This window comes from Vicia villosa, linkage group LG3, assembly GCF_029867415.1.
Source record: "Vicia villosa cultivar HV-30 ecotype Madison, WI linkage group LG3, Vvil1.0, whole genome shotgun sequence".
Classification (NCBI taxonomy): domain Eukaryota; kingdom Viridiplantae; phylum Streptophyta; class Magnoliopsida; order Fabales; family Fabaceae; genus Vicia; species Vicia villosa.
This window is the reverse complement of record NC_081182.1, coordinates 33,115,920-33,130,625: the sequence shown is the minus strand read 5'-3', so window position 1 is coordinate 33,130,625 and position 14,706 is coordinate 33,115,920. Positions and strand designations below refer to the sequence as shown.

The 14,706-nt window shown below is 36.7% G+C and overlaps 2 protein-coding genes across 2 annotated transcripts; one reads left to right on the top strand and one right to left on the bottom strand.

Annotated features, from left to right (window-relative positions):
• Nucleotides 1-456: 456 nt before the first annotated feature.
• LOC131655351 (serpin-ZX-like) lies at nt 457-1,884 on the top strand. The gene is made up of 2 exons (XM_058925232.1): nt 457-879; nt 1,043-1,884. Exons 1-2 carry the CDS (start codon nt 487-489, stop codon nt 1,829-1,831), a joined length of 1,182 nt encoding a protein of 393 aa, XP_058781215.1. The 5' UTR covers nt 457-486; the 3' UTR covers nt 1,832-1,884.
• Nucleotides 1,885-7,167: 5,283 nt separating this feature from the next.
• Nucleotides 7,168-14,706, bottom strand: LOC131655352 (serpin-ZX-like). Its single transcript, XM_058925233.1, has 3 exons — nt 14,521-14,706; nt 8,222-8,498; nt 7,168-8,133 (listed from the first exon to the last, which is right to left on the bottom strand). Exons 1-3 carry the CDS (start codon nt 14,682-14,684, stop codon nt 7,357-7,359), a joined length of 1,218 nt encoding a protein of 405 aa, XP_058781216.1. The 5' UTR covers nt 14,685-14,706; the 3' UTR covers nt 7,168-7,356.

Genomic DNA, 14,706 nt, shown 5'->3' with positions numbered 1-14,706 from the left:
ACATTGTCCCAAGATACCTCAAAATTATGAATAGATTTAACAACTTTAATAATTTTATTAAATAAATAAAGAATTTTATATATGGGTTAGGATTTTAAAAAAGTGGGTTAGGATTAAAAAAAGAAAAAAAATAGCTATAAATTAAAATTATAAAATTACAAAATTAACCTCAATTTTGATTCGAAAATTATGAAGAGAGTTAACCACTCTAATTAATAAGATATTTAACAAATTAGTAGAATTTGAAAAAGAAAATATTATTTAATGAGAGAAACACTAAAGTGCAGAATACAATATTATATTTCAAACTTAATCTGTAAGCATTGAGAGGACGCGTTTTTTTGTTCGAAAAGCCAAACACCTATAGCGACACGGTTGCACTTGCACAGTCTGAAACTACTACTATAAGTAGTGGCATCCAAGTTCAAATTAAAAATCACCTCCTTTGATTCTGAGGAATTGTGTTCGAAAACGGGACTACAGAGAATGGATCTCCGTGAATCAATTACCAACCAAACCAACGTTTCATTCACCATCGCCAACCATTTGTTTTCAAATGTATCTCACAGTGATATGAACATCGTCTTCTCGCCATTGTTGCTCCATCTTGTGCTTAGCATCATCGCTGCTGGCTCCGACGGTCCCGTACAACAACAGCTTCTCTCATTCCTCCAATCCAAATCCACCGATCATCTCATCTCCTTCGCCTCTCAGCTTGTTTCCGTCGTCCTCACCGATGCTTCTCCAGCTGGCGGACCTCTCCTCTCTTTTGTCGATGGTGTCTGGATTGAACAAACACTATCTCTTCAACCTTCATTTAAACATATCGTGTCTACCGATTTCAAAGCCAATTTGTCTTCCGTTGATTTCCAGAACAAGGTACGTATCATGTATATCTAATATCCGGTTTTTATTTTCAAATAATTTAGTGTTAGGGTTTCATAGTTCAGGACTCTTTACTAAATTTTTAATTGATTAAAGCAATTCAAATGATCTGTTTATAGTTATACGATTGAGTTTTAAATTTGATATGGTTTTGAAGGCTGTTGAAGTGAGCAATGAAGTGAATTTATGGGCTGAAAAAGAGACTAATGGACTCATTAAAGAACTTGTTCCTCAAGGATCAATCGACAGCAACACCAGGCTCGTCTTTGCTAATGCATTATACTTTAAAGGAATATGGAATGACAAGTTTGATGTTAGGTTAACAAAAGATAAAGATTTTCACCTTTTGAATGGTAACTCTACCAAGGTTCCCTTCATGAGGAGCTATGAGAAGCAATTTATTCAAGCTTATGATAGTTTTAAAATTCTCCGTCTTCCTTATGCACAAGGCGAAGATAAGCGCGAATTCTCCATGTATATTTTTCTTCCAAATGAAAAAGATGGATTGTCAGCTTTGGTTGAGAAAGTGGCTTCCGAATCTGAGTTACTTGATCACATACTTCCTTATAAAAAAGTAGAAGTAGGTGACTTTAAGATTCCAAGATTCAAAATTTCATTTGGGCTTGAAACTTCTGATGTACTGAAAGAATTAGGAGTGGTTCTACCTTTCTCTACCGGAGGTTTGACGAAAATGGTAGATTCTCTTGAGGGTCAAAACCTTTGTGTGTCTAATATATTTCATAAGTCTTTCGTTGAAGTGAACGAAGAAGGCACAGAAGCTGCTGCGGCCACAGCAGCAATTGCAGTAAATAGCGCGAGGATGAATGATCCAACTCCAGTAGACTTTGTAGCTGACCATCCTTTCTTATTTGTGATTAGAGAAGACTTCAATGGAACAATCCTCTTTGTCGGTCAGGTGCTTAATCCTCTTGCTGAACGATCTTAGCCATTCACCCTCTATTAGATTTCCGACAGATGAATAAAGAACTTGTTTTCTCATTTTATTCAGTTCAAGTGGTGTTGTCTCTTTCATTTTATTTGAGCTCTAACTGTTTTGTAACTTATGCTGTAAATTCTGGTTTCTAACTTATGCTATAGTTTTGGTAGCACATTATTAACATACTTGTATGCAAAGTTTTGCTGTTAAGAGGATTTTTGTTTAAAATCAAATATGAACTCAGGTTTCATAAAATATACCAAATATCTTGGGTTTTAATTCTAACATCTATGACTAAATATTTATCACTCATCTTTTCTGCTACACAAATTATCAAATGGTTTCTCTAACATCAATTGTTAATATAGTGAAGTGGTCACACAGTATCAATTTGAAGGATTTATTTGAATAGGCTATTCAGACTTATTGGATGAAAGGACTTTGGTCTCACTTCTTTTATCTGCATCTTTTCAATTTGTGTTGCTTCTTAGTTTCATAGAAAGCTTGGACTAATTTTTGATGAAGCAATAACCAATTGTTTTGTAGGCACCTATTACCTTACAATCTTATAGTTGACAACAAATCAACATGTAACTTTGCAGTAAGTAATAGATGGATTTGATCAGCCAAACACTGATTTAAATAGAGAGAATAAAAGAAATTTAAATAGAATTAGGGAGGAGATTAATGCTGTTCATGCAAATGATGACATAATCGCTACTGTGAGCGAAATTATGGCAATCAAGGGCAAAGTACAAGGTTGGTGGTACGATACATGTGCTACGGTGCATGTCTCCTATGACAGGGCTGCATTCAAAACCTATTCTGAGACAAATGATGGACAAGATGTACAAATGGGAAATGAAGTACGATCTAAAGTTGTTGGAACTGGATCGGTCGAACTCAACTTTACTTCCGGAAAGAAAATTACTCTTGTCAATGTGCTTCATGTCCCCGACATGAATAGGAATCTTGTTAGTGGGGATTTATTGGGAAAACCTGGTATTAAATCTGTTTATGAATCAGGCAAATTTATATTGACCCGTAATGGTGTATTTGTTGGAAAAGGATATTCCGCTGAGAGAATGATCAAACTATGTATTACCGACAATATGATTAATGAAATTTCTAATTCTGCTTACATGCTTGATTCAGTTTCTTTATGGCACAATAGATTAGTACATACTGGTATTAGTTCAATGAAGAGACTAACTTGCTATGATCCGACATTATGTTGTTTGGCCGATTGTGATATCCCGGAATAGTTTACTCTTGTATGGTTAATAAACAAGTGCGAAAGATGTTAGAGAAAATAATTTTTTTCTCGCTTGAAAATGTTTGGTAGAAAAACCCTATCACCTGGTGTCTGAACCAATATTGGTCTGAGTGTTTTCTATTTTTGAACTAATTCCTGTGGTAGTGTTCTTGGTCCATATTCTAGTGGTCTATGGTTCTGCTGCTAGTGGTTCATATGGGTTGAGCTCTAATCTTCTATATGTGATAGGGGAATTTTTTTAAACACTTTGTACGTGGTGAAAAAAATCTCTGAAAACTACAAAATATTTTTTGAAGATGCATCTCTAAGCGCACTCTAAATAAAATTTTAAGGTGTTTAACACCCTATTTACACATGAACATTAAATTTAAACATTTATTGATATTTTCAAAGATGCATCTCCGAAAAATATTTTTTTTATACCACCTTGCTGCATGAACTATTTTATTCACCTCATTTCAACTTTTTTCCAAAATCCTTCAAAAAACTTCATCCATTCTCATTCGATTTTCTGTCTTCAAACCAAGTTTCAAGTGTTTTCTCATGTCAAAAAGAGCATAAAAAACTACAGTTTAAGATAAACTTTCCTCATTTCATCTCTCATTCCATAGCATTGAAGCTGATATTTGGAAGAAACACTGCGTTTGTTTGAAAATGCATTTCTGAAACCCACCTAAATTATTTCATAAGTTTATTTCCGAGTTGTCTGTTACAGAAACATAATTCTTAGCAGATTTTTTTTCCGTTTTAGATATGCTATACCCCGACATGTTTCCCAAAGCGGTTTCGGTCAAGATGAATGATGATGCTAAGCCGAATGAGGTGAATGACGATGTTAAAACACATGTTGTCAAGATAGATGTTCGACAATAATTTATAAATGATCAAGTTTTCAATGATCAAGATTTCATTGCTAAGTAACTTCATGGTGAATTCTAAGCAGTGACATTTTGTTCGGTATATTATAGAATGTAATCAAACCATTTTTTGGATGTATTGTCGTCCACAATGTAAATTCTATACGATTCAATACATATATAATATATCTATTCAACATTTTACCGATGTTTACTTTTACCGATTTAATAGTTTTTGTGTTTCTATGGTAATGATTCTGTCTAAATAAATTTTGTTTTCTATATATTTCGAAAATACACTTCCGAAATGTAAAAAAAACCATCAAGGCATATTTCAAATATCCATATCTGAAAAACTCATGTTTTCGTTTAAAAAAAGGGGTGTATTCGCAAATGTATATCCGAAACATGCTCTGACACATGATAAAAATTCATGGGATCAAATTGCTCCAAATCTTCTATAAATAGGGTCTCTAAACCATTTCTTCAACACACCACAATCAGAGATGATACAGACATACCACACCTTGCTTTTGTTTACTTCAACGATGCGAAGCCACCACTTCATTTTAGGTTCTCCGAGGACACGCCTCTCGCCGAGATGATTACCATACTTAATTCTCTCCTGCAATATCCAAAAAATCGGAAGGTAGTCAAGCTTGAGTATCATTCACCATCACCCAAAACTGAAGAAAAGGTACATATCACCCAGATTGCACTGAAAACAGATGACGATTTAATGGTTATGTGGAGTACTTTTCGTCGACACTTTAAAAAGGGTCTGATTGAAATGGATGCAAAGATTCAGGGTTCGAGAGAAGATGTTATCAAAATGTTGCAACGTCCTTAATTACCCGTTTATAACAGCATGTAATGTTAAATTTTTGTTTCAATATGTATGTTAAATTTCTGTTTCAATATGTATGTTAAATTTCGCACAAGTAATTTCGACTAGCTATGTTAAATTTATGTTAAATCTCTGATTCAATATCTCTGGTTTTTAGGTTCTGTTAAAATCTGATTCAGTGTTTATTTCGACCATTAATGGGTGACTTCGAAAATACATTTCTTAAAGTACTCCTAAAAAAATAAAATATGGTGCGTTTGGAGATGTATCTCCGAATTGAGAGGGTAAGACTAGAATTTCATCAGAGGTCCATACGAAGGTTAAATTGTGTACAAAGAATTTCTCATGTGATAGTTTTTAGAGTGAAGACCCATTTTGGTCCTCACAAATATTACACAAGCCAAATTAGTCGCTTACAAAAAAATAGACCCGACTTAATTCCTTACAAAATTTAATCGGATCATATTAGTCCTTCTGCTAATATTTTTTTCAAACTGATATTTTTTTTTTTACTTTTAAACCAATTTTTTTATACTTCTAAACCACGACTGGACTGCCACGTTGGATTTTATTTTTTATTTTTCATTTTTTAAAATACTAAATTGATTTTTCTTTTTAATTTCATTTTTAAACAATTATGAATTAATAATATCAAAACAGTCAAAATTATTTCTTATAAGAAATCAAACTCAAGGTATTTAAAAGACATTTCTGTGTCTTTATCACTAAGCCAATGTACATTCATGACAAGTAATTCTCATGATTTCTACTAATATTAACAAATTCTGTACATAAATTTGTATGAATGAGGTTTCAAACCCAACTCCCTCCCGGTTAAATGATATTCACTTTAAAACTAGACAAATCAATTTAAATAAAGTGACTATCATTTACAACTAGAAAAATCAATTTCTATTGTTAGTAAAGTAACTACTATTTACAACAAGACAAATCAATTTCTATTGTTAATAAAGTGATTATCATTTACAACTAGACAAATCAATTTCCATTGTTAGTAAATTGACAATCATTTACAAATGGACAAATCAATTTCTATGATTAGTAAAGTGACTATCAATAACAGCTATACAAGTCAATTTCTATTGTTAGTAAAGTGACTATCATTTACAAATAGACAAATCAATTTCTATTGTAGTAAATTGACTGTCATTTAATCTGAAGGGACTTGGGTTCGAGACCCTATTGATACAAATTTTGTATTTTTTGTCTAGTGATAAAGATGTAAGATGTGATTTAAAGGCCTGAGTTTAACTCATAAAAAAACAATTTTGACTTTTTTATATTATTAATTCATAATTGTTTAAAAATGAAATTAAAAAGAAAAACGAATTTATTATTTTAAAAATAAAAAATAAATAAAATCCAACGGGAGTCCAATCACTAGAACTAGGAAAAAACCTGTTTGAAAAAATATTAACAGAAGGAATAATATGATCCGGTTAAATTTATTGCAAATGACTAATTTGTGTTGTGTTATTTGTGTGAGAGACCAAAATAAGAGTAGTTTTCGCCGATACTCTAAAAAGGTTCCAATTGAAATGGATGTGAAGATTCAAAGGTTGAGAGAAGATGTTATCAAAATGTTGCAACATCCTCAGTTAACCATTTATAACAACATATAATGTTAAATTTCTGTTTCAATATGTATGTTAAATTTTTGTTTCAATATGTATGCTAAATTTCGAACAAGTAATTTCGACTAGTTGTTAAATTTATGTTAAATCTCTGGTTCAATATCTCCAGTTTTTAGCTTCGGTTAAAATCGATTTAGTGTTTATTTCAATCATTAATGAGTGACTTTAGAAATATATCTCCAAAAACACTCCTAAGATAATGAAATGTGGTGCATTTAGATATGTATCTCCGAATTAAGAGGGTAAAACTAAATTTCATCAGAGGTCTCTAAAAAGAAAGAAATTCTCATGTGATAGTTATGACTGGTTTTGGGTTGTTATCATTTCATCCATTTCTTATTAATGTTATCAATCCACTCCTTGTGATATGTGATAAGACAACATTTTATAGTTAGGTGGGCGGATTCTTCCTTATAAAAACAACATAAAGTAGTAAGACAAAATAATGTACTGCCTTCAAAAGTTACAAAACAGCTTATCATAAAACAATCTCATTTTGCCTCAAGTGAAACAAATCCAGGTTAACATGAAATGGGCATATCATAGAAGTTTAGAACAAACAAAAAAAAAACTAGTTTTGTAACAAAAGCATTTAATCTGTATACATAAAACATAATAATATATGATTTCAGCTTGTTTTGAAAATAAGCATAAAATATAGTTATCTCATTCATAAATTTGAGAACTCAAACTCGAAAACAGTACCGAAACTCAGTGATCTCATATATTCATATGATCTTTTAACCGCATGTGAATCCAAATTCATTTGTTCTATCTTTTCACTTGAGAACGAATTTGAATTACCTGCATTTGAACCAGAAAGAAAATCAAAGAAATACATAAGCTTTTCAAATGCATATCTATTAGAAATCAGGTTTCTTATTTAGCTATCGTCAAGATCACTCAGCAAGAGGATTGAGTACTTGTCCAACAAAGATGACTGTTCCGGTTAAATCTTCTCTAATCAGATATAAGAAAGGGTGGTTAGCTACAAAGTTTATTGGAGGTGAAATACCCATTGCCATTCGTGCAAAAGTGGCAGCAGCAGCTTCAGTGCCTTCTTCATTCACTTCAATGAAAGACTTGTGAAATATGTTTGTAACAGAAAGGTTTTCACAAGAGTCTACCATTTTGTTAAAACCTCCAGGACAGAAAGGTAGAACCAATCCCAATTCCTTCAAAATTTTACCAGCTTCAAGCTCAAATGAAATTTTGAATCTTGGAATCCTGAAGTAACCTACCTTCACCACTACCCCATATTTTAAATCTCGGAGCTTGTCATCAAGTAACTCAGATTCGGAAGCCAACTTCTCAACCAAAGCTGACAATCCATCTTTTGCATCTGGAAGAAAAATATACATGGAGAATTCGCGCTTATCTTCGCCTTGTGCATAAGGAAGACGGAGAATTTTAAAACTGTCATAAGCTTGAATAAATTGCTTCTTATAGCTCCTCATGAAGGGAACCTTGACTGTGCTATCATTCAAAAGGTGAAAATCGTCATCTTTCGTTAACGAAGCATCAAACTTGTCACTCCATGCTCCTTTAAAGTATAATGCATTAGCAAAGACGAGCCTGGTTGAGCTGTTGACTGATCCTGTAGGAAGAAGCTCTTTGATGAGGCCATTAGTCTCTTTTTCAGCCCATAAATTCAATTCATTGGTCACTTCAGCATCCTTCAAAACAAGTCATACAAATACATCATCAGATAAATTCTTGGATAAATTTTTTCATCAAATAATGAAGGTTTATTGATAAACATACCTTTGAGAAATCAACTGAGGCAATATTGGCTTTAAAACAAGTGGCCGCTACTTTTTTGAAGGAACGTCGAAAAGAAAGTGATTGTTGAACCCACACACCATTGACGAAAGACACTCGAGGTCCACCGGCGGGAGAAGCATCGGAGAGCACAGAGTTAACGAGTTGAGAGGATAAGGATTTGAGTTGTTTTCTGGACTCGGATTGGAGGAATTCGAGAAGCTGATGCTTAGTGGAACCCTTGGAACCAGCAGCGATCATGCTGAGCACCGCGTGGATCATTAGAAATAAGGTGCAGCCCAAATGGATGCAGGATTTTGTACCCAAGTGAATATTTCTCTCTATTATTCTATTATGTTATTTTATCAATTTTCCTTCAAGTTGGGTTAGGCCCATTAGTGACCCAACATCATATGTATTTAAACCTCTTTTGTTTTGTGAAGAGGGCAGAAAATTAATGAAAAGTTTCTATCATTTTGTTCTTCTTAGTTTTGTGTTTATCCTTTAGAAAAAAACCCTAGATCTAGAAAATTCATAGTTGCAAATCTCTCTTTATCAATTTGGTGCTTTCATTTTGATCTCAATGGCTCCTCCTAAACCACCTACCCTAAAGAGATTGTGGATGAAGCTGTCCAAACAGCCCACCTCCATCTCAACAATGCTATGCAAGAAACTCAAAACCAAATGGATGAGAGATTCCTCAAAACCCAATCTGATATGGATCAGCTTCATACTAGAATGGACAATGAAAAGCTAGTTTCAGATTCTAGATATGACAATATCATGAGTTTGCTCACAAAATTAGCTACACAAGCTGAAAAACAACCTTCTAGTGCTGTTTCCGCTGTTACTGTTCACGGAAACACTATTCACGGCAGCGGTACTGTTCACGGCAGCGGAACTGTTCACGGCAGCGGAACTGTTCACGGCAGAACTGTTCATTCACCTACTATTTCTTCCGCTGGTACTGTTCATAGCGGAGCTGTTCACTCCGCCAGCTCATCAGGTACTACCCTTACCCCTCATTCATCCCCTAATTTCACAAGAACAGCTACAGCCCCCTCTTTCCATACTACCAACATTACAACTAGTTTACCACCTAATTACTCTACCCCTTTCCATTCAAGTTTTTCCCCATATAATAGGCTGTTTCCCACCCAACCATTTTTAGATCCACCTTATTATACTGCCCCACCTGTTTTCACAACCAGCCCACCCTTCTCCATGCCACTATTCACCCAAATACCATATTCCCAACAACCACAAAACCCTCACACTTCTATTCCCTCCTTTCGAACACCTAAACTAGAACTTGCAATGTTTGATGGATCAGATCCCTTGGAATGGTTATTCCAGGCTGATCAATTTTTTACATTCTATAATGTACCGGCTGAAAATCGTTTAGCAATGATGTCTTTCTATATGAAAGGGGAAGCATTGGGTTGGTTCAAATGGATGCACCATAATCGTGAGTTAGTGGATTGGGCATCTTTTACAAAAGCTTTGGAGCTCAGGTTTGGACCATCTACCTATGAGAATCACCAAGCTGAGTTGTTTAAACTCAAACAAACCCATTATGTTGTGGAATACCAAGCCCAATTTGAGAAATTGGGAAATCAAGTCATAGGATTGTCGAGAGATGCTATCCTAAATTGTTTCATTTCTGGTTTGATTCCTGAAATCCAAAATGAACTAGCCATTCATAAACCAACCTCCATTTCTCAAGCAATTGGTCTTGCTAAGCTGATTGAGTCCAAGTTACGTGAGTCAAAACCTAAATTTCAAAGAACTTTTCCATCTCAACCCAACAAACCCATCCTAACCACACCCCCCACAAGTAATTCCACCCCTGCCACAAAACCATTGCCAGCCCTACCACCCAAATTGCCCATACGACGCTTATCCAATGTTCAAATTCAAGAGCGTCGCGCCCAAGGATTGTGCTTCAATTGCGACGAAAAGTTTATTCCGGGCCATAAATGTACTACAGGAAAATTCCTCTTATTGGTTGAGGATGATGATGTTCAAACTGAAAAAGTGGAAATTCAAGAAGACCCTATCCTACAAAGAGAACAAGAGGATACCTACTTCCAACTTTCACCCCAAGCAGCCAATGGCCAATTCTGCCCCAAAACATTAAAATTTAATGGTTACATAAATGGACTTCCAGTCACAGTTTTAATTGACACCGGCAGCACCCATAATATTCTGCAGCCAAGGATTGCCACACATCTTAAGTTACCAACTCAACCAATTCCAAATTTTTCTGTTATGGTGGGAAATGGTTCTAAACTATCCTGTTCGGGTATTTGCCAACAAGTTCCAATCACAATTCAGAATCATTCCTTTTCAATCCCTTTTCACTTGCTGCCGATTGAAGGAGCAGACGTTGTGCTCGGAATGGAATGGTTACGCACTCTTGGTACATTAATGGCTGATTTTTCAATTCCAAAGATTTCTTTCTCTCATAACAACACTGAAATTACTATAACAGGAGAGACAAAGACCCACATTTCCTCATCTTCCTACAACCAATTCTGCCACTTGATCCATACCAACTCCATTGCATCAATTCACCTTCTTCTTTACCAGCCCACCTCTGAACCAGAAAACACAACCTATAATTCCCAAACAGACTCCCTCACTTCCTTACCTACAACAATTCCCAGCCAAATCACTACTCTTATTCACTCATTCGCCAAAGTCTTTGAAAAACCACATGGACTGCCACACCCAAGACCCCATGACCATAAAATACCCATTACCCTAAACACACCCCCCATCAACGTTAAACCTTACCGATACCCCCACTCCCAAAAGGATGCCATGACTACCATTATACAAGATATGTTACAAGAAGGAACTATCAAACCCAGCAACAGCCCATACTCATCCCCCGTGCTATTAGTTCGAAAAAAAGATGGCACTTGGCGTTTTTGCGTAGACTACCGAGCACTTAATGCTGTTACTATCCGTGACCGATTTCCTATCCCTACAATTGATGAGCTCTTTGATGAATTGGGATCTGCAACTATATTTTCTAAGATCGATTTAAGATCTGGTTATCACCAAATCAGGGTTATTCCTGAGGACACTCACAAAACTGCTTTTAGAACATTTGATGGACACTATGAATTTTTAGTGATGCCTTTCGGCTTAACTAACGCTCCTAGCTCTTTTCAATCTGCAATGAACGACTTACTTCGACCCTATCTTAGACGGTTTGTTTTAGTTTTCTTTGATGACATTCTTATTTATAGTTCTAACCTTTCAGATCATGTCAAGCATTTAAAGTTGATTTTAGAGTTGCTTGTTTCAAATCAGTTTTATGCCAAATTATCAAAGTGTGTGTTTGCTGTTCCTAGTGTTTCTTATTTAGGTCATATTATATCAAGTGATGGTGTAACCCCAGATCCAGAAAAGATTAAAGCTATACTAGATTGGCCAAGGCCACGATCACTCTCGACACTCAGGGGTTTTTTAGGACTTACCGGCTTTTACAGACGTTTTGTACGTCACTACGCCTCTCTCGCCGCTCCACTCACCGATTTATTACAGTCCACAAAGTTACATTGGAGTCCCATAGCAGAGACAGCTTTTACCACTTTACAAAAGAAAATGACAGAAACGCCGGTCTTGTGCCTTCCAGATTTCTCCCAAACCTTCGTGCTGGAAACTGATGCGTCTGCAGTGGCAATTGGTGCAGTTCTCTCTCAACAAGGGCATCCTATCGCATTTTTCAGCAAGAAAATGTGCAACCGTCTTCAGGCCTCTTCTGTGTATGTGCGCGAGATGTATGCTATTACAGAATCTGTCAAAAAGTGGAGACAATACTTAATAGGCAGACACTTTCATATATACACGGATCAGAAGAGTTTAAAGAATCTCCTAGTTCAAACTATTCAAACGCCCGAACAGCAAAAGTGGGCAGCTAAGCTACAAGGATTCCAGTTTGACATTCATTACAAACCTGGCAAAGTGAATCAAGTTGCAGATGCTTTGAGCAGACGACACACAGAAGACGAGGCCATTCTCTTATCCATCTCATCTCCCATACCACAGCTTCTTTTAGACTTGAAACAATACTACAAAACAGACACAGCAGGACAGTCCCTTATCAGTAAGGTGAAAACGGATGTTTCGCTACAGAATGTTTTTCAGGTAAAAGATGAGATACTGTATTTTAAAGATCGAGTGTACATACCTCAGATCCAGGAACTACGAACAGCCATCCTCACAGAATACCATGCAACACCGGTAGCAGGTCATTCTAGTCTTCAGCCTACCTTAGCTCGGATTTCATCATCATTCCTTTGGCCAGGTATATACAAAGATACAAAAGCATTCGTTAAAGCTTGCACAGTTTGTCAAAAAAATAAGTACATGACAACCAAGAAGCAAGGGCTCCTTCAACCATTAACTGTACCAGCACTAGTATGGGATGAACTAAGTATGGACTTTATAACTCACTTACCAGTTTCTCAAGGGCACACTGCTATTTGGGTCATCTGCGACAGACTGACTAAGTTCTCTCATTTCATTGCTTTGCCCACCAAATACTCTGCTAAGGATCTGGCGAATCGTTTCTCTGCAGAAATCTGTCGTCTACACGGTGTTCCAAAGTCCATTGTTTCAGATCGGGATCCCATTTTTCTCAGTACTTTTTGGAAGGAACTTTTTCGTGCGCAAGGAACAACTTTGAAGTACAGCTCGGCATATCACCCTGAAACTGATGGACAGACAGAAGTTACAAATCGTTGTTTAGAAGCTTACCTCAGATGTTTTACAAGTGATAATCCAAAACAATGGTTCAAATACTTGTACCTTGCTGAATACTGGCACAACACAGCATATCACTCGTCCATAAAGATGTCACCGTTTGAAGCACTCTACGGCCGACCACCTCCCTCTTTTCCCAACCACAAACATGGCATCACTTCTGTTCCCGAGTTAGAAGTTACCTTGCAACAACAACAAGAAATCCTTAATACTCTGAAACAAAACTTGGAAAGAAACAGACTCAAAATGATGAACCAAAGTAACAAAAAACGTACCGAACGTCACTTTCAGGTTGGAGATTTCGTACTTCTCAGACTACAGCCGTACCGGCAACTTTCGGTCAACCACCGCGTGTCTCAGAAGCTGTCACCCAGATATTTTGGCCCTTTCAAGATCCGCCGCCGCATCGGAGCTGTCGCATATGATCTGGAGCTTCCATCATCTTCACGGATCCATTCGGTGATCCATGTCTCCCAATTGAAACCCTACCACGGCGACAACCCCACCGGCCATTTTCGTCCCCTTCCTTCGGACGTACCTGATGCAAATGACAACACAAACAACAAATCAACAACTATTGAATCATTAAACCCTTCAGTTTCAGAACTTGTTAATACTCAGGATCCACCACTCACCCACATCGCAAGGCTACCGGACTTGAACAATCGTGACTCTGTTTCACAACAACAAGATTCTGATAATGTTGATGGAGATTTGGGAGAGGAAAGGGTAGCTGAATCGAAGTTGGAATTTCACAAAGAGGAGAGAAGAGTTTCTTTGCAAGAGAAAGAGAAAAGAAATTCTGAAAGGGAGAGAAGTAGTGATCCGCAAAAGAGAGTTCACACTTGTGACTCTTCTATGTCTCTGCCCAATGACTTTCAACGTACTTGCCATCCCCACTTCCCTAGGCTTATCTCCAACGGATCTCTCGTTGCACAATCCGCACCGTCGGTTAGCATACCTAACCTTCTTACTCAATCTACACCATTGGCTGTGTCTGACAACCCACGTGAATTGAAGGAGTCAAACAAGCTACCGCCCACGCTTCCATGCCAGCCTGTTTCCCACTCACACACTTCCCCAGGCACGTGCGCTACAGCTGTTCCCCAACACAACACTTCTCAGCTTCTGGATGCTTCACCGATGACGCAATGGGCCAAGGGATTTACCCACAACAAACTTGTCAAGCCCAACCTTGAGGACAAGGATGTTTTTGGGCCCCATAGTAGTGTTAGCAGGCCCATTAGAAATAAGGTGCAGCCCAAATGGATGCAGGATTTTGTACCCAAGTGAATATTTCTCTCTATTATTCTATTATGTTATTTTATCAATTTTCCTTCAAGTTGGGTTAGGCCCATTAGTGACCCAACATCATATGTATTTAAACCTCTTTTGTTTTGTGAAGAGGGCAGAAAATTAATGAAAAGTTTCTATCATTTTGTTCTTCTTAGTTTTGTGTTTATCCTTTAGAAAAAAACCCTAGATCTAGAAAATTCATAGTTGCAAATCCCTCTTTATCAATCGACAATGGCGAAAACACGATGTTAGTTTCTTTGTATTCTTGTTTGGAGAACAAATGGTTGGCCATGGTCATGGAAACTTTGGTGATTGATTCGCCGATGCAATCCACTCTTCTTCTTTTTGAGGATTTGGAAGAAGGTTTGCGCTTGGTTCCTCGAGGAGCCATCGCAGTGTTCTTTTGATTTTTC

Coding starts and splice junctions, on each gene's coding strand:
- LOC131655352 (XM_058925233.1), bottom strand. CDS start 14,684: ATGGCTCCTCGAGGAACCAAGCGCAAACCTTCTTCCAAATCCTCAAAA. Junction 8,499..14,520: donor ATCGTGTTTTCGCCATTGTC/GATTGATAAAGA, acceptor CTTATTTCTAAT/GATCCACGCGGTGCTCAGCA. Junction 8,134..8,221: donor CCTCAGTTGATTTCTCAAAG/GTATGTTTATCA, acceptor CTTGTTTTGAAG/GATGCTGAAGTGACCAATGA.
- LOC131655351 (XM_058925232.1), top strand. CDS start 487: ATGGATCTCCGTGAATCAATTACCAACCAAACCAACGTTTCATTCACC. Junction 880..1,042: donor CCGTTGATTTCCAGAACAAG/GTACGTATCATG, acceptor ATGGTTTTGAAG/GCTGTTGAAGTGAGCAATGA.